We start from the raw sequence: 27,690 nt of genomic DNA on the forward strand, positions 1-27,690 counted from the left end.
GAAACACATCTCATGTTACTTTACCCCACCAAACACACAGAAATACATCTCATGTTACTTTACCCCACCAAACACATAGAAATACATCTCATGTTACTTTACCCCACCAAACACACAGAAACATGTCACCCATTACTTTACCCCACCAAACACACAGAAACACATCTCATGTTACTTTACCCCACCAAACACACAGAAATACATCTCATGTTACTTTACCCCACCAAACACATAGAAATACATCTCATGTTACTTTACCGCACCAAACACACAGAAACATGTCACCCATTACTTTACCCCACCAAACACACAGAAACACATCTCATGTTACTTTACCCCACCAAACACACAGAAACACATCTCATGTTACTTTACCCCACCAAACACACAGAAACATGTCACCCATTATTTTACCCCACCAAACACACAGAAACATAACATCGTCAGATACACAAAGCAAGACACATGTTCAATTGAAAGGACAAGAACAAATACCAAAGTACAAACAGATATAGCAGTGATCAGTGAAAAGGCCTGGCATTACGTTCAGAAACAAATGATGCAAGACAAAATGTATTGTCTCCTTGAAAAGCAAAGGATAATTTTTAAGTTAGTCTTGATGGGTTGAGAGGGTCAGTCAAAGGTCTAGGGCTCCAAGGGCCTCTGGTCACAGTCCTGCTGCTTCTGACCCTCTGGGCTGCTCAGGCTGTGGTCAGAGTAGTCATTATTCCACTCCAACATGTACGACATCCAACGATGGAAGTGATTCCTCCACTGCTGTTCTAACTCATCTACGCTCACTGACAGAGAGACAGAGGGAGAAGGAGGGAAGGGCGAAGGAGAGAGAGACAGAGGGAGAAGGAGGGAAGGGCGAAGGAGAGAGAGACAGAGGGAGAAGGAGGGAAGGGCGAAGGAGAGAGAGACAGAGGGAGGGAAGGGCGAAGGAGAGAGAGACAGAGGGAGGAGGGAAGGGCAAAAGAGAGAGAGACAGAGGGAGAAGGAGGGAAGGGCAAAGGAGAGAGAGACAGAGGGAGGGAAGGGCGAAGGAGAGAGAGACAGAGGGAGAAAGAGGGAAGGGCGAAGGAGAGAGAGACAGAGGGAGGGAAGGGGAGAGAGACAGAGAGATGATTTAGATTGCCTGAGAGGGAGAAGGATAATCTCAGAATCCGAGTGAGAAATGAGACTTGACATTCAGCTCATCCTCATAATCAAAGTTCCTTTCAGATTACTACTCCTATGATCCCTCTATACTTTAGCTATAGCTGATCCGACGTGATTCTACTGCCATGAGAACGACTGATCCCATGTGATTCTACTGCCATGAGAACAGACTGGTCCCATGTGATTCTACTGCCATGAGAACAGACTGATCCCATGTGGTCTACTGCCATTGTGATTCTACTGCCATGAGAACAGACTGATCCCATGAGAGATCCCTCTGTACTTTAGACAGAGAGGTGAGCATGATTTAGATTGCCTGAGAAGGGGCTGTAGAACAGACTGTCCCATGTGATTCTAGTGTTTCCAACATTCAAACACTTTCCAACTCAGCATAACAGACTGATAATCTCAGAGAACAGACTCCCATGTGATTCTACTGCCATGAGAAATGAGACTTGACATTCAGCTCCCATCCTCATAATCAAAGTTCCTTTGAGAACAGACTATCCCATGTGATTCTACCTAGAACAGACTGATCCCTATACTTCAGCTATAGCTGACTCCCATGTGATTCTACTGCCATGAGAACAGACTGATCCCATGTGATTCTACTGCCATGAGAACAGACTGGTCCCATGTGATTCTACTGCCATGAGAACAGACTGATCCCATGTGATTCTACTGCCATGAGAACAGACTGATCCCATGTGATTCTACTGCCATGAGAACAGACTGGTCCCATGTGATTCTACTGCCATGAGAACAGACTGGTCCCATGTGATTCTACTGCCATTACAAGAGACTGGTCCCATGTGATTCTACTGCCATGAGAACAGACTGGTCCCTGTGATTCTACTGCCACGGAAACAGACTGATCCTTGTGATTCTACTGTCATGGAAACAGTCTGATCCTTGTGACTGTACTGTGTGACGGCCCTGAATTTGTCTGAACCGTCTCAGTGGTCCTCCTTCCAATAGGGCGCTTCCCCTTTAATTCCCAATTAAATAGCCTGCATCAGCTGCGCAAAAGTGGGGTTTGTGATGGAGACATGAATGAGGATGTGTTCAACCCTCAGTTCCGAAGTGTCTTTACTCCGTTTGTTTTGTTGTATTTAAAAGTGTGCTTTGTAGCCTTGTCTCAAGTTTAACCAGGATCGGATCCACTCATTGCTTTCTTTGGACTACACATCTCAGTTGTTCTCCGTTGGTTCTCCTCCATGGCCTTTCTCCTCTGTTGGCGGATTCCATTGTCTGACTGACAACAACGTTTTCGCATACGGTATTTCATTTGTTTTAGTGTGATGTGTACCGTGATGATTTATGTGGTCAATTTTAGTTGAAGACGTATTGATATTTGATAATATTTATGGTTGTGTGATAAAATACTTTGATATTTTGATTGTATGATTGAGACTGAGTTTACATGACACTTTTATGAACGGACAAACATTGCGTGACTTAGGTCACTTGAGTTCCCCGAACTCCTTTACCGGGCTGGACTCTTTTCGGCCTGAGGTACAGGACTTTTCTGGAGGAACCAGAGCTCATTGTTTGTTATTATGTGTTTGTGATCATTTATGGTGCTAATACAACCCACGTGCTAATACAACCCACGTGCTAATACAACCCACGTGCTAATACAACCCACGTGCTAATACAACCCACGTGCTAATACAACCCACGTGCTAATACAACCCACGTGCTAATACAACCCACGTGCTAATACAACCCACGTGCTAATACAACCCACGCATAATAACACATTTTTTTAAAAGTTTTTTTCCAATGTTTCAAGGGTTTATGAAAAGTGTAAGTACATCCTGACTTTTACTTGAGTCCTTTGTATTGGTGTAGACTTGATGGACCAGACAGGACTCATTCCCTCACAAACCAAAAGGAGAAATCAATATTATCTCTGGTAGGCACCACCTACCTGCCACCCCTAGAAACAATAACCTCAAGTCAAAACTGTTACAACTGCCATGGAAATAGACCGATCCCTGTGATTGTACTGCCATGGAAACTGACTGATCCCTGTGATTCTAGTTGTTCTAATTAAAGAACAACTAGAATCTTGTTCAAGAACACTCACCACGTCACGTTACCAGACCTAAAGAACACTCATCACCTAGCAACCTAGAGAGAGAAAGAGTGAGAGGGAGACCGAGAGAGCAAGCGAGAGCGAGAGTTGGGAGAATTTTTTTTAGTAGCAAAGGGACAGCTAATGAGGAAAGTTAATGATCAGGAATCGACTCCATACACATTATTCCAATAAAACACGTATTAATGCCAAAATTGTGTTTTTGCCTTTGACCTTTGCAAAAATATTTGCTTCTTGGTTTTCCCAATATGCGGTTATTTCCAAAGTACTTTGTCATTCACATTGTTCACTCTGTTCCACTTTGTTCATGCTTTGCTATATCTTTTGAATGCAATGCCCATCCCCAACTAATAGACTTAGGACAAAGCCAACCTGCACAAATAATAGACTTAGGACAAAGCCAACCTGCACAACTAATAGACTTAGGACAAAGCCAACCTTCACAACTAATAGACTTAGGACAAAGCCAACCTGCACAACTAATAGACTTAGGACAAAGCCAACCTTCACAACTAATATACTTAGGACAAAGCCAACATTCACAACTAATAGACTGAGGACAAAGCCAACCTTCACAACTAACAGACTTCGGACAAAGCCAACCTTCACAACTAATAGACTTAGGACAAAGCCAACCTTCACAACTAATAGACTTAGGACAAAGCCAACCTTCACAACTAACAGACTTAGGACAAAGCCAATCTTCACAACTAATAGACTTAGGACAAAGCCAACCTTCACAACTAACAGACTTAGGACAAAGCCAATCTTCACAACTAATAGACTTAGGACAAAGCCAACCTTCACAACTAATATACTTAGGACAAAGCCAACCTTCACAACTAATAGACTTAGAACAAAGCCAAACTTCACAACTAATATACTTAGGACAAAGCCAACCTTCACAACTAATAGACTTAGGACAAAGCCAACCTTTACAACTAATATATATGGACAAAGCCAACCTGCACAACTTATAGACTTAGGACAAAGCCAACCTTCACAAATTAAAGACTTAGGACAAAGCCAACCTTCACAACTAATAGACTTAGGACAAAGCCAACCTTCACAACTAATAGACTTAGGACAAAGCCAACCTTCACAACTAATAGACTTAGGACAAAGCCAACCTTCACAACTAATAGACTTAGGACAAAGCCAACCTTCACAACTAATAGACTTAGGACAAAGCCAACCTTCACAACTAATAGACTTAGGACAAAGCCAACCTTCACAACTAATAGACTTAGGACAAAGCCAACCTTCACAACTAATAGACTTAGGACAAAGCCAACCTTCACAACTAATAGACTTAGGACAAAGCCAAACTTCACAACTAATAGACTTAGGACAAAGCCAACCTTCACAACTAATAGACTTAGGACAAAGCCAACCTTCACAACTAATAGACTTAGGACAAAGCCAACCTTCACAACTAATAGACTTAGGACAAAGCCAACCTTCACAACTAATATACTTAGAACAAAGCCAACTTCACAACTAACAGACTTAGGACAAAGCCAACCTTCACAACTAACAGACTTAGGACAAAGCCAACCTTCAAAACTAATAGACTTAGGACAAAGCCAAACTTCACAACTAATATACTTAGGACAAAGCCAACCTTCACAACTAATATACTTAGAACAAAGCCAACTTCACAACTAACAGACTTAGGACAAAGCCAAACTTCACAACTAATATACGTAGGACAAAGCCAACCGTAAATAACACTGCAAATGACAATGGCAACAACATTGTGTTGGCATCACCCACCTCTGAACATCAGGAGGTGTGTGTGTGTGTGTGTGTGTGTGTGTGTGTGTGTGTGTGTGTGTGTGTGTGTGTGTGTGTGTGTGTGTGTGTGTGTGTGTGTGTGCAACCAATTATGACAGAGACATTTTTTTTTTGTGTCATTCTGTGCTACGAAGCAAAACAAATGGTGGAATCTGTGCACAGGAATTAGACTCCATCTCAGCGTCAAAATCAATCACACTTTCCCAAATCACAAAGGCAGGGGTCTCCAGTGTCCTGCTCCAATCAAATACACACACACACACACACACCAGACAGGAGTCCTCAACCTTGTAGAAGGGATCTATACATATCTTTGTATCTCAATATGTGTTTGTGTGTTTGTCAGCTTTGTGCTGTGCAGAGACAAACCACACACACACACACACACACACACACACACACACACACACACACACACACACACACACACACACACACACACACACACACACACACACACACACACACACACACACACACACACACACACACACACACACACACACAGAGTCCAAAACACTGTTAAGCTATCAGCTTTCACCTCTTAGGATGAAACAAAACCTAACCAACTAAAAGTAAATTGTATTTTGCATTCAACTCACCAAACAAACAAACATTTAGAAAACTCTGCCTCATGGCAAATTCCTTCAATTTAGAAAACAACCTCATATCTACACAATACTGTAGTCTTTCAAAAAGCCTAAACAATAAAATAAGGCAAGTGAATCTAAATGCTTCCTAAATAAAACTATTCTGATGAGTTATCTTTGACTACGTAGTTTAATAACAAAATTATCTTGACCTGACAATTCCCTCATGGGTTGCACCTCATACACATGCACACCCACATCATGCGTTTCAAACCGGGGAGGCCACGGATTATGTTTGTATAGTGAGCCTGATGTGTGTGTCTAATAAATTAAGTGCAGTGGAGAGAGAGTGTTATTCACCCTCCACAGTTGGAGCTCTCTGAAATGGAGACTGAACCGACTCGCACTCAGGCCTCCAGCATTTTTGGAGAAGAGGGGGAGCTGGAGCCTGGGCCAACCCAGCCATGGTGCACCTCCACAGGCTAGTTAGGGCACCAGAGGCACCTGGAGGGACCTGATGCAGCATCACTCAAGTGCAAGTTTGATGTGCAATAGAATAAATAATATTTTTGAGGTGCGGCCTGACACACTTGCGTAAGTTTGTGCCTGTTTGTGTTCTCACCAGTGACGTCCTGCAGTTTGGGGAGGAAGTTGTTCCAGAACTGGCATTGATGAGCTGCAAGCCTCTTTTGTGTGTGTGGAGGGGATGAGTTTAGGGTGATGTATTCCTGTTGGTCCACGGTGAAAAGTGGCCAATCCCCTTCCTCTATGCTTGGGTTCCTGCCAGGGAAAACACAACAACAAACCAATTATGTATGTACGTAAACCATGAGAGTCATTTTACACTGACTTAAACCTTGTTTGACTTAAAATAATGATATGATCGTATATGCATGTTCGCTTTGACGTTTCACCTTCTATGTATAATATCTATATGAATTCTCACCTGGTCCTAGCCTTCTCTATATAATATCTATATGAATTCTCACCTGGTCCCAGCCTTCTCTATATAATATCTATATGAATTCTCACCTGGTCCTAGCCTTCTCTATATAATATCTATATGAATTCTCACCTGGTCCCAGCCTTCTCTATATAATATCTATATGAATTCTCACCTGGTCCCAGCCTTCTCTATATAATATCTATATGAATTCTCACCAGGTCCTAGCCTTCTCTATATAATATATATATGAATTCTCACCTGGTCCTAGCCTTCTCTATATAATATATATATGAATTCTCACCTGGTCCTAGCCTTCTCTATATAATATCTATATGAATTCTCACCTGGTCCCAGCCTTCTCTATATAATATCTATATGAATTCTCACCTGGTCCCAGCCTTCTCTATATAATATCTATATGAATTCTCACCTGGTCCTAGCCTTCTCTATATAATATCTATATAAATTCTCACCTGGTCCCAGCCTTCTCTATATAATATCTATATGAATTCTCACCTGGTCCTAGCCTTCTCTATATAATATCTATATGAATTCTCACCTGGTCCTAGCCTTCTCTATATAATATCTATATGAATTCTCACCTGGTCCTAGCCTTCTCTATATAATATCTATATGAATTCTCACCTGGTCCTAGCCTTCTCTATATAATATCTATATGAATTCTCACCTGGTCCTAGCCTTCTCTATATAATATCTATATGAATTCTCACCTGGTCCTAGCCTTCTCTATATAATATCTATATGAATTCTCACCTGGTCCTAGCCTTCTCTATATAATATCTATATGAATTCTCACCTGGTCCCAGCCTTCTCTATATAATATCTATATGAATTCTCACCTGGTCCTAGCCTTCTCTATATAATATCTATATGAATTCTCACCAGGTCCCAGCCTTCTATATATAATATCTATATGAATTCTCACCTGGTCCCAGCCTTCTCTATATAATATCGATATGAATTCTCACCTGGTCCCAGCCTTCTCTATATAATATCTATATGAATTCTCACCAGGTCCTAGCCATGTCTATATGAGGTCTATCTCATATATGAGGTCTATCTCATTGGGGAAGCAGGTAGCCTAGTGGTTAGAGTGTTGGAATAGTAACCGGAAGGTTGCAAGATCGAATCCCTAATCTGACAAGGTAAAAATCTGTTGTTCTGCCCCTGAACAAGGCAGTTAACCTACTGTTCCTATGCTGTCATTGTAAATAAGAATTTGTTCTTAATTAACTGACTTGCCTAGATAAATAAAGGTCAAATAAATCTCACCCGGTCCTAGCCATGTTGGCCCAGTACTTCATTATCCTCCTGCTCATGACCACTTCCTCCTCCAGGTATCCCAAGGTTCTGTTCAGCGGCATTCCAAAGACAAACTCAATCTCATAGCCATGCATCACGCCCATCCATGCTGGCCAGGGATTGGTGGAGGAGTGGTGATCGAACAGGAAGAGGCGGGCCTTACCCCCATGTTCTGTGTACCTGGGGGCAGGTATAGTAATGATTGGTGAACTGATCAGAAGGGGCCAGATACTAACTACATATCTCAACATTGCCTGTAAGTATTTGTGCGAACATTAGAGCTGGGCTCTCCAACCATGTTCCTAGAGCGTTCACTTTTTGGGATAGGGGGCAGCATTTGGAATTTTGGATGAAAGCGTGCCCAAAGTAAACTGCCTGCTACTCAGGTCTACAAGCTAGGATATGCATATAATTGGTAGATTTGGATAGAAAACACTCTAAAGTTTCAAAAACTGTTAAAATAATCTCTGTGAGTATAACGGAACTTATATGGCACCTGAGGCACCTGAGGAAAATCAAGGCAGTGCTATTATTTTGAAATGACTGTTTTCCTTTGAACGCCTATCCACCATACAACGACTTATGATGCAGTTCATGATCCCTATGGCATCCACTACATGTGACCAGTCTTTAGGCATTGTTTCAGGCTTTTATTCTGATAAAATGAGGGAGAAACACCACTTTCAATGAGAGGACAGTGGACATTTCCAGACCTGACACCTGCGCGAGACTGATAGCGCACCTTTCTTGTTTTTCCTATTCTATTGACGAATCGATTATTTATGACAAAAACACCCTGAGGATTGATTATAAACATTGTTTTCTACAAACGTATGGTACTTTTTTGATTTTTCGTCTGCCTGCTGTGACCGCGCTTTGTTCCAATGGATTACTGAACAAAATGCACCAACAAAACGGTTTTTGGACATAAAGAGGGACTTTATTAAACAAAATTAACATTTATTGTGTAAAATGGAGTCTTAGGAGTGCAACCATATGAAGATCATCAAAGGCAAGTGATGCATTTTATCGCTATTTCTGACTTTTGTTACTCCTCTACTTGGCTGGTTACTGTTTGTAATGATTTGTCTGCTGGGCGCTTGTTCTCAGATAATCGCATGGTTTGCTTTCGCCGTGAAGCCTTTTTGAAATCTGACACCTCGGTTGGATTAACAAGAAGTTTAACTTCTTTGCGCACCCATCCCGTTAGCGGGATCATTTTCATCAACATCCGCTGAATTGCAGAGCACCAAATTCAATCAGTATTTTGATGTTTGGATGAAAAATGTACCCAAATGAAACTGCCTATTTCTCAGGTCCAGAATCTAGAATATGCACATAATTGTCAGATTAGGATAGAAAAGCAGAGGTTTGCATGCGCACCAGTTTGGAGCAGACATTTTATCTCTCTCCTATTGAAAAAGCTATGGTCCGGTTGAAATATTCTCGATTATTTAGTGTAAAAACAACATGAGGATTGATTATAATAACGTTTGACATGTTTCTACGAACTTTACGGATACTATTTGGAATTTTTGTCTGCCCCTCATGAGCCTGTGGATTTCTGAATCTTTATGGAACTAAAGGAACATTTATTAGGTAACTGCGAGTCTTGTGAGTGCAAACATCCGAAGATCATCAAAGGTAAGTGATTCATTTTATTGCTTTTCTGACTCTCGTGACCAATCTACTTTGCTGCTAGCTGTTTGTAAAGTTTTGTCTGCTGAGAGAGATGTCCTAACATAAACGCTTGGATAGCTTTTGCTGTAAAGCTTTTTTGAAATCTGACACACCAGGTGGATTAACAACAATCTAAGCTGTGTTTTGCTATATTGCACTTGTGATTTCATGAAAATTAAATATTTTTAGTAATTTAATTTGAATTTGGCGCTCTGCAATTCAGCGGATGTTGACGAAAATGATCCCGCTAACGGGATGGGTGCGCAAAGAAGTTAAAATCCTGTACGTTTCATGCGAACCCTCATCTAATGCACTTGATTCTAATAATTACCTGGTTGATGAACTGAAGCAGGTTAGTTACAACTGGGGTTGGATTAAAAACGTACAAGTGGGTAGCTCTCAAGGAACATGATTGAACAGCCCTGTATTAGAGCTCTGTGGAACTCTTTAATATGTTTTCCTTACCTCTGGGCAAACTCTAGCACAGGGCAGTTAAAATCATGGTCTCCCAACATTCGCCCAAGCAAATCACGATTCTTCATCCCACTATTCTCATCCGTCCAATCAGTGTACTGGAAGATGGCTGTCTCCCTCGTGACATCACTGAATCCCGGCAACACTAGGTCCACCCCTTTCAGGAAGTTCTCCCTGCTGATCAGGCTCTGGCTAGTGATGTCATATCCTGGCGCCCCGTAAACCAGGAAGTATGTCCCCTCGTCTTGGTTCAAACCAATCAGCACCTCTGTCTTCAGGAAGTGTCCCGTCCGGAGCAGAACCTAAAGGAAGAGATAAAGAGACATTATGACATTATGCCATTGGAAATATATACGCGATTCAACTGCTTGTTTTTTCAGTGCCTTTGGGCCCAAAACAAGCAACCAATTTCATTCACACCTCTGGCATGTCTGGTAGGAAGTTTTGGTCGACAGAGGGGGTGAATGGTAATGCTAGGATTGTGGGGAGAGACAGGACGTTGTACTGCTGCTTGATGATATCCTCTGGATGGGCTCTCTGTAGACACTGCTCCAGGACAGCCAGAGGTGCCAGGGGACAACCCAACAGCCTACCCAGGGACAGGGACCTGTTCCAGGCCTGCTGTTGAGTCATGACAGCCCATGGAGTGTTAGGGGAACCACTCTGTAGTATTGCCCTGTTGAACAGACCATGGCTGCCAGGGGAGAGGAGATGGAGACCCACAGACGCAGAGCCAGCACTTTCCCCAAACAACGTCACCTGACAACAACATAAAAACAGAGAATAACTAAACATGGTAAAACAAAGAATAACAACAACAAAAAGAGTAAAAGGAAAAAAGCTGAGCAACCTTTGAAGGGTCTCCGCCGAAGGCAGCAATGTTATTGGCTACCCAGTACAGAGCCAAGCGCTGGTCCAGCATTCCAGCGTTACCACGGACACCCTCGCTCTCAGGAAGAGACAGGAAACCCAATGCACCGAGCCTGTGTCCAATCAAAACAAATGTTATTATCAGTGTATTTTTAAAACATGAAAACATGAAGCTCAAATAGGTTCTTAAGTTCAATTATATTGTGCCAGGACAACCTGTAGTTCATAGACACCACCACGACGCCTTCTGATTGGCTAAGGAATTGTCCGTCATACAGGTCTAGGGAGGCGGTGCCTGTAGTGAACCCGCCTCCGTATATCCACACCATGACAGGAGCTAATGAGGAACCAGGGGAGGAGCTCTTGGAATGTTTAGGGTGTGTCTTAAACAAAGGGGGAGGAGTCCATATGTTGAGGTAGAGACAATCTTCACTCATCTTGGTGTTGGGGTTCCACATCTCAGCTCCACGGAACCCTGGGAGTAAGGAAGTCAGAGTCAAGTACTTGTAGTTAATGACGTAATTACAAAACAACATTGAGTATGTTTACGGTGTAATGCATATTTTTAATTGTTGATGTGGGTAAATCACTTTGCGCTAAGTGAAGAGGAATTGTGCATTCCTAGAAGTAGCATACTCTACCGCATAGTGTGATGCCTGTGGACCAATTTTAAATGGCTTCACGAACTTGGATGTGGGATTGTATATGGGGAGAGCATCAGTGAAAGTATTCAAAGGAGACACCGGTGTCACTGTTTGTGTGAGAGAAATTCCTGTCCAACCAAAGATGACATGGACCCGCCCTGACCAGACCTCACGAATCTGAACACGACAACACACTGAATTTCAGTAAGTCAATTTACAACCCACAAAATTTCAGCAAGTCAATTTAAATTAATTTGTAGTGAAAGTAAAAGTAGTGACAAGGATCCTAAATCCCAGAGAGTGGACTTGGCAGGGCTAGTGAGAGCCTCGTTGACAGTACTGTTTGTAGGCATACGATAAATGTCTATGTAGCCTGAGAGCTATGGGTAGTGGAAATAGGCATAAGATAAATGTCTATGTAGCCTGAGAGCTATGGGTAGTGGAAATAGACATAAGATAAATGTCTATGTAGCCTGAGAGCTATGGGTAGTGGAAATAGACATAAGATAAATGTCTATGTAGCCTGAGAGCTATGGGTAGTGGAAATAGACATAAGATAAATGTCTATGTAGCCTGAGAGCTATGGGTAGTGGAAATAGACATAAGATAAATGTCTATATAGCCTGAGAGCTATGGGTAGTGGAAATAGACATAAGATAAATGTCTATATAGCCTGAGAGCTATGGGTAGTGGAAATAGACATAAGATAAATGTCTATATAGCCTGAGAGCTATGGGTAGTGGAAATAGACATAAGATAAATGTCTATATAGCCTGAGAGCTATGGGTAGTGGAAATAGACATAAGATAAATGTCTATATTGCCTGAGAGCTATGGGTAGTGGAAATAGACATAAGATAAATGTCTATGTAGCCTGAGAGCTATGGGTAGTGGAAATAGACATAAGATAAATGTCTATATAGCCTGAGAGCTATGGGTAGTGGAAATAGACATAAGATAAATGTCTATATAGCCTGAGAGCTATGGGTAGTGGAAATAGACATAAGATAAATGTCTATATAGCCTGAGAGCTATGGGTAGTGGAAATAGACATAAGATAAATGTCTATATAGCCTGAGAGCTATGGGTAGTGGAAATAGACATAAGATAAATGTCTATATAGCCTGAGAGCTATGGGTAGTGGAAATAGACATAAGATAAATGTCTATATAGCCTGAGAGCTATGGGTAGTGGAAATAGAGAAGTGAAAGTTGAATAGTGAACAGTGGGGTGTTGAACATGTATGAGAGAATAAGGTTGAATGACTAACCCTTTTGACAGGAGGAATAGTGGATCCTGTGGATTGCTATCTCTTAGAATGTAAATTATAAGATTAATAACCAATAAAATGTGTGTGAAGCAAACAGTGAATATCCAATGTAGATTGGTTAAACTGGAGTTATCAAAGGTTGTAATTCTATTTTTATTTGTTATTTTTATTTAACATGTTTTTTGGGGGATGCATTAATCACGATGTGAGTAGTGTCCAAACGGGGGAATTACTAGTCCCCTAGGGCGCTTTGGTAATTATGCAAATTGATTTTCCTCACTGTAAAAACGGGAACAAATGTATGTTGGTAATAGTTGACAGTTACTTCATTTACCGGTCCCCTGGGGCCCGTTGGTAAAAATTCTAATTGATTTTCCTCACATGCCTGCCTGTAAAAAGGAAAATGATATGTTGGTAATGGTTGACATGATGGATTGACGTTTTACCCACCTAGAGTGATGGATGTGTATTGCTGTTGTTATTTTGTTTTGTTTTCATTGTTTTGTTTAATTTTCTTTGTTTTTGTCTTGCTTCAAAAACAAATCTCAATACCAAATCTGTCTGCTGGATGGTTGGTACTTCTCCCAAAGACTAGCCCTCTAACTCCCTGACCCTTTAACTCTGCGGTGAGGTCACCAATATGATAAGGGACTATAAGCATATTTGCTAAAATTGTTTAAATGGTGTGTTGTTATTCTTTTTGACATTTGTCTTAGGAATCTGTATTAAGAATGTTGAATCATTTCTAATTTGTCGGGGTTTCTTGAATCAGAAATGCCCTAAATGTTATTCTGCTCTGTCCTCTCTCAAGGTTATGGCGAAGGTGTCCACAGATGGTATCTAGATGCATGGAAGGGATAATTCAGCTGGGAACAGTGTGAACTTCACCCCCTCTGACCGCCTGAAGTAATGGATAAAAATGTGTTCACTATGGCCCTGTCCTTCACCATTTCTACCGTGACACCTGAGTCCGAACCAGCAACCTGTACACATCTTCAAGTTGAAGCTATCAACTGCCTTTTCTCAAAATACTTTTCTCTCAGGAGTGCGACATGAGTCGTCGTACAGTGAGCATGGAGAGAGATCTCTCACAAACTTCTCTCGTGCTGCTGGTGTACTGGTAGGAGGATGGACAAGACATAATGGGACCGTAAAATTGTTTATTTGGTGTATCAGGTTGATTGTGGAGGTATGAACCCTGTGAGGTTTACAGTAATTCAGATTAAGAGTGCGTTGAGTACCAATCTGTCATTAGTACAAATGGTGGCCGTGATGAGAAAATGTAATGCTAGAAATATAAGATGAATATACTGTATATCAATATAAATGCACACTCTGCCAGTATCGGTGTGTGCTAAGTTGAGGGTCTTATATTGATGTGATAGAACCAACGTGAAGCACTAAGGACTGTCATTCTAAATTTGGGTTGGATAATTTATCAACAGGTCAAATTATGATCTGGAAAGTCGAGAAGGAGAGACAGAGAGCTGCCCCTAAACTGTGAGTAGACCACAACGTGAGGGGAGGGTACACTGCTCATCCCGCAGGTGGCTTCTGAAACTAATTCAATATGTGTTCAAATCCAGTGAGTCTAGGTAGGGTTCCTCTCAGGGAAACCTTATCTTTTCGTGTATTCCGATAGGGAGGTTATCAGAAATCCCACTGGATTGTAGCTTGGGCTATCCATTATTGGGATGTTGAGAGTAGGGGCTTTGTGGTCCTTGCCCAATCTCATTACCATTCTTATCAAGAATGGTGTGAAACTGTGTTCTCTATTTTCCCTGTGAACGTCAATAGGTTGTGTGAAACATGTAGGTGATCATGTGAGGGCTCCCAAGTGGCACAGCAGTTTAAGGTGTGTCACCACAGACCCTGGTTTGGTCCCGGGCTGTATCACAACCAGTCGCGATCGGGAGTCTCATAGGGCGGAGCACAATTGACCCAGCGTCGTCCAGGTTAGGGGAGGGTTTGGCCGGGGTAGGCAGTCATTGTAAAGAAAATAATGTGTTCTTAATTAACTGACTTGCCTAGTTAAATAAAAGTAAAATATATATATATTGTAAATGTATATACAGTTGAAGTCTGAAGATTAAATACACCTTAGCCAAAAACATTTAAACTCAATTCCTGAAATTTAATTCCAGTAAAAATTCCCTGTCATTTGGTCAGTTAGGATCACCACTTTATTTGAAGAATGTGAAATGTCAGAATAATGATTTATTTCAGCCTTTATTTTTTTCATCACATTCCTAGTGGGTCAGAAGTTTACATACACTCAATTAGTATTTGGTAGTATTGCCTTTAAATTGTTTAAGCCATATTGCCACAACTTTGGAAGTATGCTTGAGGTCAATGTCCATTTGGAAGTCCCATTTGCGACCAAGCTTTAACTTCCTGACTGATGTCTTGAGATGTTGCTTCAATATATCCACGTAATTTTAAGTCTTAATGATGCCATCTATTTTGTGAAGTGCACCAGTCCCTAATGCAGCAAAACACCCCCACAACATGATGCTCCCACCCCCGTGCTTCACGGTTGGGATGATGTTCCTCGGCTTGAAAGCCTCATCCTTTTTCCTCCAAACATAACGATGGTCATTATGGCCAAACAGTTCTAATTTTGTTTCAACAGACCAGAGGACATTTCTCCAAAAAGTACGATCTTTGTCCCCACGTACAGTTGCAAACCTTATTCTGGCTTTTTTTTTAGCTTTTCAGGTTATGTCGACATAGGATGCGTTTTACTGTCGATCATTTTGTACTTATTTTCTTACAGAATCTTCACAAGATCCTTTGCTGTTGTTCTGCGATTGATTTGCACTTTTCGCGTTTGGAAATTGCCCCCAAGAATGAACCAGACTTGTGGAAGTCTACAATTTTATTCTGACGTTTTGGCAGATTTCTAATGATTTTCCCAAGATGTCAAGCAAAGAGGCACTGACTTTGAAGGTAGTCCTTGAAATACATCCACAGGTATACCTCCATTTGACACAAATGATGTCAATTAACCTATCAGAAGCATCTATAGCCATGACATAATTTCTTGAATTTTCCAAGCTGTTTAAAGGCACAGTCAACATTGTGTATGTACATTTCTGACCCACTGGAATTGTGATGCGGTGAATTATAAGTGAAATAGTCTGTCTGTAAACAATTGTTGGAAAAATGACTTGTGTCATGCATAAAGCAGATGTCCTAACCGACTTGCCAAAACTGTGGAGGGGTTGAAAAACAAGTTTTAATGAATCAAACCTATGTGTATGTAAACTTCCGACTTCAACTGTATATATTCCAGATGAGGGACTGTTGGAATCTGACTGATTGAATTGAGCACATTTTAGTATGTTTATAACTATTTAAGTGGCTTAGCTGAAGTAATTCATGTATTATGGGTTAGATGGAATGTGTTATGTGCAAATTGTCTGCACCCTGGAGACTTTGTGGTGGAAAAGACTACAGAAGGAAGAGCTGGAAGGATTGGAGAGGATCATACCAGGTTTTGCTGACCACCTCGGTAGTGGTGAAAGTAGCAGAGAGAGAAACCTGAATCCACGGGTCCCACTGTAGGAGAGTTCCAACCCCAGACGGGGAAGATGCGTTGCACTGTTTTCTTTTCTGTCTGTGTGTCTTTTATTTATTTATATTTTATTTTATTTTACCTTTATTTAACCAGGCAAGTCAGTTAAGAAAAAAATCGTATTTTCAATGACAGCCTAGTAACAGTGGGTTAACTGGTCTAGGAACAGTGCGTGAACTGCCTGTTCAGGGGCAGAACGGCAGATTTGTACCTTGTCAGCTCGGGGGATTGAACTCGCAACCTTCCGGTTACTAGTCCAACGCTCTAACCACTAGGCTACCCTGCCGGCTACCCTGCCGTCTTAGCAGCAATGACTCTCAGCTTCTCTATTGGTCAGGTGCCAGAAGAACACACTCCACAAACCGATGATGATGAATTGAGAAAGACTCTGCCTGGGCAAGAGAGCCTAGTGATGGAAAAAGGTTGCGGGGAAAACTACACATTAGAGAATTGTCTTGTTATTTGTTCGTGTTTTTTTTACTGCTACAAACCTGTCTTGTGTGACTTAGTCATAAGTCTTGGCATACAGATAGGAGCCATTTGGGTGCAACTGCAGCATGTGACATCCTGTTCTCACAATCTGCAGGAACTTAGCTGTGTGGAAACTTGCAGGAAGGAACAGATCACCTTTTACACTATGTTCCGCCCCTGTTTCCACACATCTGCTAACTGCCACGTAAAAAAAAGGGTTGTAGTTCCTCATGAAAGCTGAGAGCCAAACCTCTTCGTTGGACTCCAGCGATTGTTAGCCACTCCATGTTTGCAAATCTTACAATAAAGTTGTTGTTTGAAGAATCTATAGTCTCTCTTCTCTTTACGGTTTGAATTTCCATGACAAGGTCTTGAGCCAAAGGGACCAACGCTGGCCCGGAATAGTGGCCCAGAAGTAGATGGTCATTGTAGAAGAAGGTCCCGAGCCTAAGGAACCGATGCAGACGTGGAGTATAGGCCCAGAAGTTAGAAGCAGCAGAGGAGGGCATTGAAGGACACCCCCCCCCAGCCCAACAACAGCCAAATTCCTTTCTGAATAGAGCCAACTTGGTGGTTAAAGCAACAGTTGGTGAAAGTTCATGTTGGGTCTGTGGGTTTGCTCCTCAAGGGGTAAACAAGGGAGTTTCATGTATGGGGTCACACTGGGAGTGATTCACACCCTAAGTGTGATGTCATTCCTGCCCTTTATCATCTATCCCTAAAAGAGACCAGACGACATGACATTTTAAAGCCCCCAAACTCTGTGATGTTTTTCACGTCCTGGTAATAGTAGTAATCTCCCTACTGTGGGTTTTCTTGTGGCCACCTGGTGTATTATAGGTAAAGGATGTGTGGGAAAAACTGCCTGACAGTCCATAGTCTCCTCGTTTGGAGGGTGGATCATGCAACTGTGTTTAGCCATTGTTTTAGTCACTGTACCGACTCTGTTTCTTGTTCTCATGCTAAAATATTGCTGCAATATGTGTTTAAAACTGGTAACGAATCCAAGACCAAATGTAATGTTAAATGTTGCCATGACCCAGGGCCAGAATGCAAGTTGTGAACGATTAGCTGAGCTACACTTTTCTGCTAAAGACAGTTATGTCTGACCTTTACCCAGCACCCAGTTGGGCTCCAACCCGTGACCCTTCAGCTCTGGGAGAAGAATCCCTTCTTTAAATGATTGTATCTAATCATTAGCATAAACTGGCAAGATAGAACTGTATATGATTTGCGAGGGGTTGGTAGGTTTTAAACTCTCACTACCGATGACACAAGGAGGAATTGGTGGACTACGGGATATTATGCTTTTAGAAAGCTTGCTACAGTTAAAATGTATTAAAAAATTGTTCAGGGATTAAAAAAAGGAGAAGTATAATGGAACATTTTAATTTGTCCACATAGTATGTGACTAACCTTGTGAAACTGTGTGAAACTGTGTGAAACTGCCTTATTATAACGTCCTGTTATTCAGTCTGAGCTCAGAAAAAAATTATCTTGGTTTGACTTTGACTCAGATCCTTATGTTATAATATCCACGACAACATGCATAGTAATAATTTTATATTAAACTGATTAAGGCCGTAGCCAGATTATGCAATAGTCATGTAAACACGTTACTCTAGTTATCTTAAATCGGCATAAGTGTAAGTAAGCATACGCCGATAAAAACACCTGGTTTTCTCAGCAATCTTCGAATTATTAGGACATGTAAACAACTTAATTGGCGTTCCAGCTGTGTGTTTGATCTGTGCATGTGCCAGCACCAGCCGAGAGCCTCCCTCTTTTTAGTGTGAGTGAAATGAGTACGGAACAACTGTGTGTTTGATCTGTGCATGTGCCAGCACCAGCCGAGAGCCTCCCTCTTTAGCGTGAGTGAAATGAGTACGGAACAACTGTGTGTTTGATCTGTGCATGTGCCAGCACCAGCCGAGAGCCTCCCTCTTTAGCGTGAGTGAAGTGAGTACGGAACAACTGCGTTTTTGATCTGTGCATGTGCCAGCACCAGCCGAGAGCCTCCCTCTTTAGCGTGAGTGAAGTGAGTACGGAACAACTGCGTGTTTGATCTGTGCATGTGCCAGCACCAGCCGAGAGCCTCCCACTTTAGCGTAAGTGAAGTGAGTACGGAACAACTGTGTGTTTGATCTGTGCATGTGCCAGCACCAGCCGAGAGCCTCCCACTTTAGCGTAAGTGAAGTGAGTACGGAACAACTGTGTGTTTGATCTGTGCATGTGCCAGCACCAGCCGAGAGCCTCCCTCTTTAGCGTGAGTGAAGTGAGTACGGAACAACTGTGTGTTTGATCTGTGCATGTGCCAGCACCAGCCGAGAGCCTCCCTCTTTAGCGTGAGTGAAGTGAGTACGGAACAACTGTGTGTACGCATCTTAGAAGTAGTTTTCGCAGTCAAATTTTATATGACTGAACTCAGAATCAAACATGTTTCCCAAAGATAACATGTTCGCTGTGGTAGAACGTTTATTTTGACTGGCAAATGTTCTGAATTTATCAGAATGCCATCAGGTAGCCTGATTTCAGACTTGTCCATGTCAACAGGATTATTAGGGAGATCGTTCTTCTTGAAAACCATGTAAATGTTTTAATCTAACTATTATATTGATCTGATTATTGCGTGCTTGTAACCGTGCTCACTGACTGTACACTGTCACTAACATCAACAGGTTTAAAGGCACACAAACATATATTGTACATTCATGTAGGTGTTGTAATCTATGCCAGTTTACTATACAGGCCTAGGTAATCATTTTGATATCAAATCCCTACCAGGAAATAATGTATCCTGGGGTTGGAGGCAGGAGTTGGGGTAGCGTGTGGCGTGTAGTACCCCTGTCCACCCATCTGCAGGCTGAGGAGGGCGAAAACGCAGTTCCCCAACGGGGGGGTTCCCATAGGGAATTCCCAGGAATGCCTTGACATATCCACCACCTGGCACGGGAAGCCGAGTGCCCCGGACTCTGCCACGGTCCGTGGCGACAATGACATCATCGATGAGGTCATCAACCTGAGTCGTTGTGGCCGGGAGAATGTGGAACAGCAGGAGTGACAGGGTGATGTGTGTGTGAGTGGTCACCATGGTAACACATTCAGGTCTGGAGAGGTGAAAACAGATAGAAGGATGTGGAGGTCAACAAAAATACACACAGTCACAACAGAAATATACACAGTCACAACAGAAATATACACAGTCACAACAGAAATATACACAGTCACAACAGAAATATACACAGTCACAACAGAAATATACACAGTCACAACAGAAATAGACACAGTCACAACGGAAATAGACACAGTCACAACGGAAATAGACACAGTCACAACGGAAATAGACACAGTCACAACGGAAATATACACAGTCACAAAGGAAATAGACACAGTCACAACGGAAATATACACAGTCACAACGGAAATATACACAGTCACAAAGGAAATAGACACAGTCACAACGGAAATAGACACAGTCACAACGGAAATAGACACAGTCACAACGGAAATATACACAGTCACAAAGGAAATAAACACAGTCACAACGGAAATATACACAGTCACAACGGAAATATACACAGTCACAAAGGAAATAGACACAGTCACAACGGAAATAGACACAGTCACAACGGAAATATACACAGTCACAAAGGAAATAGACACAGTCACAACGGAAATATACACAGTCACAACGGAAATATACACAGTCACAACGGAAATATACACAGTCACAAAGGAAATAGACACAGTCACAACGGAAATAGACACAGTCACAACGGAAATAGACACAGTCACAACGGAAATAGACACAGTCACAACGGAAATATACACAGTCACAACGGAAATAGACACAGTCACAACGGAAATAGACACAGTCACAACGGAAATACACACAGTCACAACAGAAATATACAGTCACAACAGAAATACACACAGTCACAACAGAAATATACACAGTCACAACGGAAATAGACAGTCACAACAGAAATATACACAGTCACAACAGAAATACATACAGTCACAACAGAAATATACACAGTCACAACGGAAATACACAGTCACAACAGAAATACATACAGTCACAACAGAAATATACACAGTCACAACAGAAATATACACAGTCACAACGGAAATACACAGTCACAACAGAAATATACACAGTCACAACAGAAATATACACAGTCACACAAACACACAAACACACACTGTCACTCAGTAATAACAGGAGATGATTGATATAGTTGCATATCCATTAGATTATTATTGAAGCATTCAAGATGTTCCAAAGATAGTCAACGGCTTCAACAAGCACTGAACAACTAGGGCAGAGGGAGTGGAGAGAGAAGGAGGGAGGGAGGCCAACAGCTATTAATGACACCATGAATTCAGGTGATATCAGGATAAGAGTGTGTGAGGGCGTGCACAGTGAGAGGGGGGGGGACGATCAAGTATGTCCCTCTGACTCATTCAACACTAGACAGCCGTGCACACACACCCACCACATTTGCCTCTTCTCTTACCACAGATTACTCAGCTGAAAGGGCGAAACATATTAACGTCTAAAATTAGAGAGGGTGATTGCTTGTTGTGATAGTGGATAAATCCTGGATTAATCAGGTCTACACTGACCAGACAGACTGTTACAGAAGTCTAACATGACCTTAGAGGCTGAATGAATAGAACTGGCAGGCAGGATATCTATACCACATCTACCTCTCCTCATGGACTTTAAATAAAACACAACCAAGATGGCTGCTGTATCTGTGGAAATAGCTTACCTGTGCAGTTGAAATACATTATACATACACAAAAGTATGTGGACAGCACTTCAAATTAGTGGATTTGGCTATTTCAGCCACACAAGTTGCTGACATGTGTATAAAATCAAGTTCACAGATATGCAATCTCCGTTGACAAACATTGGCAGTAGAATGGCCTTTACTGAAAAGCTCAGTGACTTTCAACGTGGCACCGCCACAGGATGCAACCTTTCCAACAAGTCAGTTTGTCAAATTTCTGCCCTGTTAGAGCTTCAACTGTAGGTGCTTTTATTGTGAAGTGGAAACATCTAGGAGCAGCAACGGCTTGGCCACGAAGTGGTAGGACACACAAGCTCACAGAACAGGACCGCAGAGTGCTGAAGTGCGTAGTGCATGAATTGATCTGTCCTTGGTTGCAACACTCACTACCGAGTTCCAAACTGCCTCTGGAAGCAACGTCAACACAATATCTCTTCGTCGGGAGCTTCATGAAACGGGTTTCCATGGCCGAGCAGCTGCACACAAGCCTGAGATCATCATGTGCAATGCCAAGCGTCGGCTGGAGTGGTGTAAAGCTCTCTGCCATTGGACTCTGGAGCAGTGGAAACGTGTTCTCTGGAGTGATGAATCATGTTTCACCATCTGCCAGTCAGACGGACAAATATGTGTTTGGTGGATGCCAGGAGAACGGTAGACTTCCCCAATGCATAAAGACAACTGTAAAGTTTGGTGGAGGAGGAATAATGATTGTGGACAGTTTTTCATGGTCCGGGCTGGGATCTTTAGTTCCAGTGAAGGGAAATGTTAACGCTACAGAATACAATGACATTCTAGACAATTCTCTGCTTCCAACTTCGTATCAACAGTTTGGGGAAGGTCCTTTCCTGTTTCAGAATGACAATGCCCCAAGGCACAAAGTGAGGTCCATAGAGAAATTGTTTGTCGAGATCGGTGAGGAAGAACTTGACTGGCCTGCACAGAGCCCTGACCTCAAACTCATCGAACACCTTTACAATGAATTGGACCCCTGACTGCGAGCCAGGCCTACACACACACACACACACACACACACACACACACACACACACACACACACACACACACACACACACACACACACACACACACACACACACACACACACACACACACACACACACACACACACAAACACACACGCATACACCCACCTGAAAAAACACACTAGTATTCAAGCACTTTCCCTTGTCTAAAGAAAGACAAAACACTGCTGACGGTGTCTGGTGAAAGAATGGGTTGCAACAACAGCCAATCATAGCTAACGCATGAGACCAAATATCACCATTACCAAGTAGCACACAGAGAAATAGACATATGCAAGCAGACAGGCATGCTCACATAGGCTGCACACACTCACGCACACACACATAGCTCTGAGGTTAGAGTGTTGGGACAGTAACCAAAAGGTCACTGGTTTGAATACCGGAGCCGACAAGGAGAAAAATCTGGTGCAGTGCCCTTGAGCAAAGCACTTAACCCTAATTGGCCTGCTGGTACCTCGGTGGGAGTTGGAATATGCAATAAACACTTCCATTACACACATGTGTGTAACAGGCAAATATAAGAAACCCCCAAATTATAATTTTCACTCACACACACACAAACACACACATATACACACACACACACACACACGCACACAAACAGTCTATGTAACAAGCTATCTAGCTAAATGTCAGACACACCCCAGGGGTATTCTGCCACATTGTTACAGTGAATAATGCCATTTGAAGAACCTATCTGTGCTGTGGTTTGAGGAGAAAGATGCAACACAAGATTCTCCCTCGTGCTGCTGTGCCCCACTGACACCTCCACTGGTTGAACGGAGGACAACCTCACAAGAGGTTACAACAACAGGCAGAAAACGCTGGTAAGAATGTTGTGTTTGGCCGGTCCCTCTTTTAACTATTTTAAAAATGAACAAGAGGTCCTTGGGGTGTTTGAGAGGGATGGGGATCGGATTTAAAGCAAACAAAAGCTCCCTGACAAGCCATTCATTGTTTCACAATAAAAACACACCGTTTGTTGGTCTCCTTCCCTATACACTTCACTCTTCTATGCCTCTTATAATAATGCTTCACTTGAAGCATGTTAACACAATCGGCGATATTAAAAGCATCTGTGTGCTACATGCATACATCTTATTCATAAGAAGCACCTTCTCATCTGGCAAGTTGGCAAAACATTCATTCCTATGCAGCAAGGTTCTGTAGCAGAACAGAGGACTTGTGGATTGAAAGGGACACTTGGCCAATTGAACAGTACAAGAGACACACACTTAGGATAGGTTACTTAAAAACAACAGAATGAAGGCTACACGGCACAAACCAACACTCACCCTCTCTGATTTCTTCTCTCTTCAGTGATCCTGCTGAGAGATATTTGAGGCGATAGTGGTGTATATCGTGGCCAAAGGTTTTCCAATGTAAAACAGTAACGTCAGAAAAGTGAAAATGGTCCGTCTTTTGTTTTTGCTGGGGTTTTTCAAAAACGAAAAATGACTGGATTTTTGTTATCTCGTTTTTTTTTCAGGAAAAATAATAAACAATTGACTTAATTAAACTATTTTAAAATAAAGAAATTGTTTGTTTTTGTTATTATTATTTTTTGCATATTAAAAGCAATTAAAATATATTTTGAATGTCACAAGTCGATGGGGTTAAATGTGACATGTCTTTCATTGGCCAAATGCACAGCAAACTTATTTTTGTTCATCTACTATTTATTAATTCATCTGTTATTAATTCACCTACTGCTATATTAATGGTATGCTTGCTACGTGCTACCAATGTTAGTAAGAGTTTGTTTGTGTGCGTGCGTGCGTGCGTGCGTGTTTGTGTGCGTGTGCGTGTGCGCGTGCGCGTGTGCGTGTGTGTGTGTGTAGGGGATGCCAAGATGCAGTGGTGTGTATGAAGACTCTGTGGAAGAACGTCCCGGAAAACATGACCTTCCTCTCCTTGTTGTGTGTTGTGTGTCAGTTGTTTTAGTCTACTCATAAAAGTCTGTTTGTCTTTTTGCGAGAAATATCTGTGTTTCTACAAGGTTTGTGTGTTCTTGGTTATGTTTGAACGTGTATTGACCATGTTGTGGGTGTGTATGTGGTCAGAGGGAGCTGGAGTGCAGACAGAAAATGGTGAGAGTGGAAGTGGTTTAAGTTTTTTGGGGGTGAAGAGAACGGTGGGCATTGGTTTTTTTCACCTTCACTTCTTTTGCGGAGGAAAGACATTTGCGTACCGGGGAGAAAATGCAATTACAAAACCAAAAAATTATGTGCAAAAATATCCACATGACTTCAGTTTGACCTGTTGTAAGGAAATAGTAAGCTGTGAAAACATCCCAATATGTTTATGATAAGATTTCAGTTCAGATTGTTTTATGAGGATGAAATACTATCAGCTTCAAATCAAATTGTATTTCTCACAAGCTTTGTGAAGAACGCGTGAAAGGTTTACTTACATGCCCTTCCCAAAAATGCAGATTTAAAAAAACGAGATAATTAGCAGAAAGAATTATAAAATAAAATAAATAGACAAAAAATAACACAAGTAATACTTGGAAAAATAATAGCACAAGGAATATTAGCACAAGGAATATTAGCACAAGGAATAATAGCACAAGGAATATTAGCACAAGGAATAATAGCACAAGGAATCTTAGCACAAGGAATATTAGCACAAGGAATATTAGCACAAGGAATAATAGCACAAGGAATATTAGCACAAGGAATAATAGCACAAGGAATATTAGCACAAGGAATAATAGCACAAGGAATATTAGCACAAGGAATATTAGCACAAGGAATATTAGCACAAGGAATATTAGCACAAGGAATATTAGCACAAGGAATAATAGCACAAGGAATATTAGCACAAGGAATATTAGCACAAGGAATAATAGCACAAGGAATATTAGCACAAGGAATAATAGCACAAGGAATAATAGCACAGGGAATATTAGCACAAGGAATAATAGCACAATGATTAAAGATGGCTATACACACTGAGTATACAAATCATTAAGGACACCTCCTCTTTCTATGACATAGACTGATCAGGTGACTCCAAGTGAAATCTATGACCCCCCCCCCCCGTGGGAATGTTGAGCTAATAAAGGCTAATGAGATTAGCATGAGTTTGTAAGTAAAAATACAATTTCTCAGGACATAGACATATCTGATATTGGCAGGAAGCATACATTCATATTAATCTAACTGCACTGTCCAATTTACAGTAGCTATTACAGTGAAATAATACCATGATATTGTTTGAGAAGAGTGCACAGTTATGAACTTGAAAGTGTATTAATAAACTAATTCTGCACATTTGGGCATTCTTGATACAACATCTTGAACATAAATCTAAATGTTAACTCAAACTTTGCACATACACTGCTGTCATCTGGTGACCGAAATCTAAATTGTGCCTATCCTGGAATAGACATTATCTTCTCTGGGATATGTGGGACGGTAGTGTCCCACCTCGCCAACAGCTAGTGAAATTGCAGGACGCCAAATTCAAAACCACAGAAATCCCATATTTAAAATTCCTCAAACATACAAGTGTTTTACACCATTTTAAAGATAAAATACTTGTAAATCCAGCCACAGTGTCCGATTTCAAATAGGCTTTACGGCGAAAGCACAGCAAAGATTATGTTAGGTCAGCACCTAGTCACAGAAAACCATACAGCCATTTTCCAGCCAATGAGAGGGCTTACAAAAATCAGAAATAGCGATTAAATTAATTGCTAACCTTTGATGATCTTCATCAGATGGCGCTCAAAGGACTTCAAGTTACACAATAAATGTGTGTTTTGTTCGATAAAGTTAATCTTTATGTCCAAAAACCTAATTTGAAATTGGTGTGTTATGTTCAAAAATGCATTGTCTCAAACAAACATCCGGTGAAAGTGCAGAGAGCCACATCAAATTACAGAAATACTCAAAATAAACAAAGATAAAAGATACAAGTGTTATACATTTAAATATAGATAAACTTCTCCTTAATGCAACCGCTGTGTCAGATTTCAAAATGGCTTTATGGCGAAAGCACAACTTGCAATTATGTTAGGTCAGCGCTAGTCACTCAAAAACATCTGGCCATTTTCCAAAAAAGGAGAGGTGTCAGAAAAGTCAGAAATAGCATTATAAATATTCACTTACCTTTGATTATCCTGATCAGAATATACTGCCAGTAATCCCAGTTCCACAATAAATGTTTGTTTTGTTCGATAAAGTCCATAATTTATGTCCAAATACCTCCTTTTTGTTTGAGCGTTTAGCCCAGTAATGCGCGATCACTTGTTCAGACGAAATGTCAAAAAAGTTATATTACAGTTCATAGAAACATGTCAAAGATGTATAGAATTAATCTTTGGTGTGTTTTTAACATAAATCTTCAATAATGTTCCAACCGGAGAATTCCTTTGTCTTTAGAAATGCAATGGAACGCAGCTAACTCTCACGGGCGCGCGCGTGATCAGCTCATGGCCTTCTGCCAGACACCTGGTTGAAACAGCTCTCTTTCTCTCCCCCTTCACAATAGACGACTCAAACAAGGTTCTAAAGACTGTTGACATCTAGTGGAAGCCTTAGGAAGTGCAATATGACTCAGTATATTCGATAGGCAATGACTTGAAAAAAAAAAAAAAAAAAAGATTTCCCAGATGTTCTGGTGGATTCTTTTGGCAGGTTTTTGACAGCCATATGAGTTCTGTTATACTCACAGACATCATTCAAACCGTTTTAGAAACTGTGTTTTCCATCCAAATCTACTAATTATATGCATATTACAGCTTTTGGGCCTGAGTAGCAGGCAGTTTACCCTGGGCACCATTTTATGCAAGCTACTCAAAACTGCCCCTCAGTCCCAAAGAAGTTTTAGTTCTTGTGGACATTATAGGTTTTTCTATTTGCTATGTAAGGCCTGTAGGCCTCATTGGCCTCACACCTGAGCTCTCACAACTCGTTTTTGAGTTTTAAAAAAGCAT

General features: G+C 41.4%; 1 protein-coding gene across 2 annotated transcripts in view; it reads right to left on the reverse strand.

Annotated features, from left to right (window-relative positions):
* LOC118376747 (cholinesterase-like) overlaps positions 1 to 24,130 on the reverse strand; it is a 27,081-nt gene extending 2,951 nt beyond the window's left edge. The window contains exons 1-9 of one of the 2 annotated variants that reach the window (XM_052457954.1): positions 24,041 to 24,130; positions 19,685 to 20,010; positions 11,159 to 11,417; positions 10,923 to 11,055; positions 10,493 to 10,831; positions 10,064 to 10,374; positions 7,889 to 8,098; positions 6,272 to 6,429; positions 1 to 800 (exon numbers count right to left, since the gene is read on the reverse strand). The exon at positions 1 to 800 is cut by the window's left edge and continues 2,951 nt beyond it. In XM_052457954.1, the coding sequence (XP_052313914.1) occupies positions 646 to 800; positions 6,272 to 6,429; positions 7,889 to 8,098; positions 10,064 to 10,374; positions 10,493 to 10,831; positions 10,923 to 11,055; positions 11,159 to 11,417; positions 19,685 to 19,994 (1,875 nt within the window). In that variant the 5' untranslated portion in view covers positions 19,995 to 20,010; positions 24,041 to 24,130 and the 3' untranslated portion in view covers positions 1 to 645. The remainder of the gene's footprint in view (positions 801 to 6,271; positions 6,430 to 7,888; positions 8,099 to 10,063; positions 10,375 to 10,492; positions 10,832 to 10,922; positions 11,056 to 11,158; positions 11,418 to 19,684; positions 20,011 to 24,040) is intronic. The other variant, XM_052457981.1, reaches the window with a different exon arrangement.
* Positions 24,131 to 27,690: the final 3,560 nt, after the last annotated feature.

Source organism: Oncorhynchus keta, chromosome 1 (genome assembly GCF_023373465.1).
Source record: "Oncorhynchus keta strain PuntledgeMale-10-30-2019 chromosome 1, Oket_V2, whole genome shotgun sequence".
Lineage (NCBI taxonomy): Eukaryota > Metazoa > Chordata > Actinopteri > Salmoniformes > Salmonidae > Oncorhynchus > Oncorhynchus keta.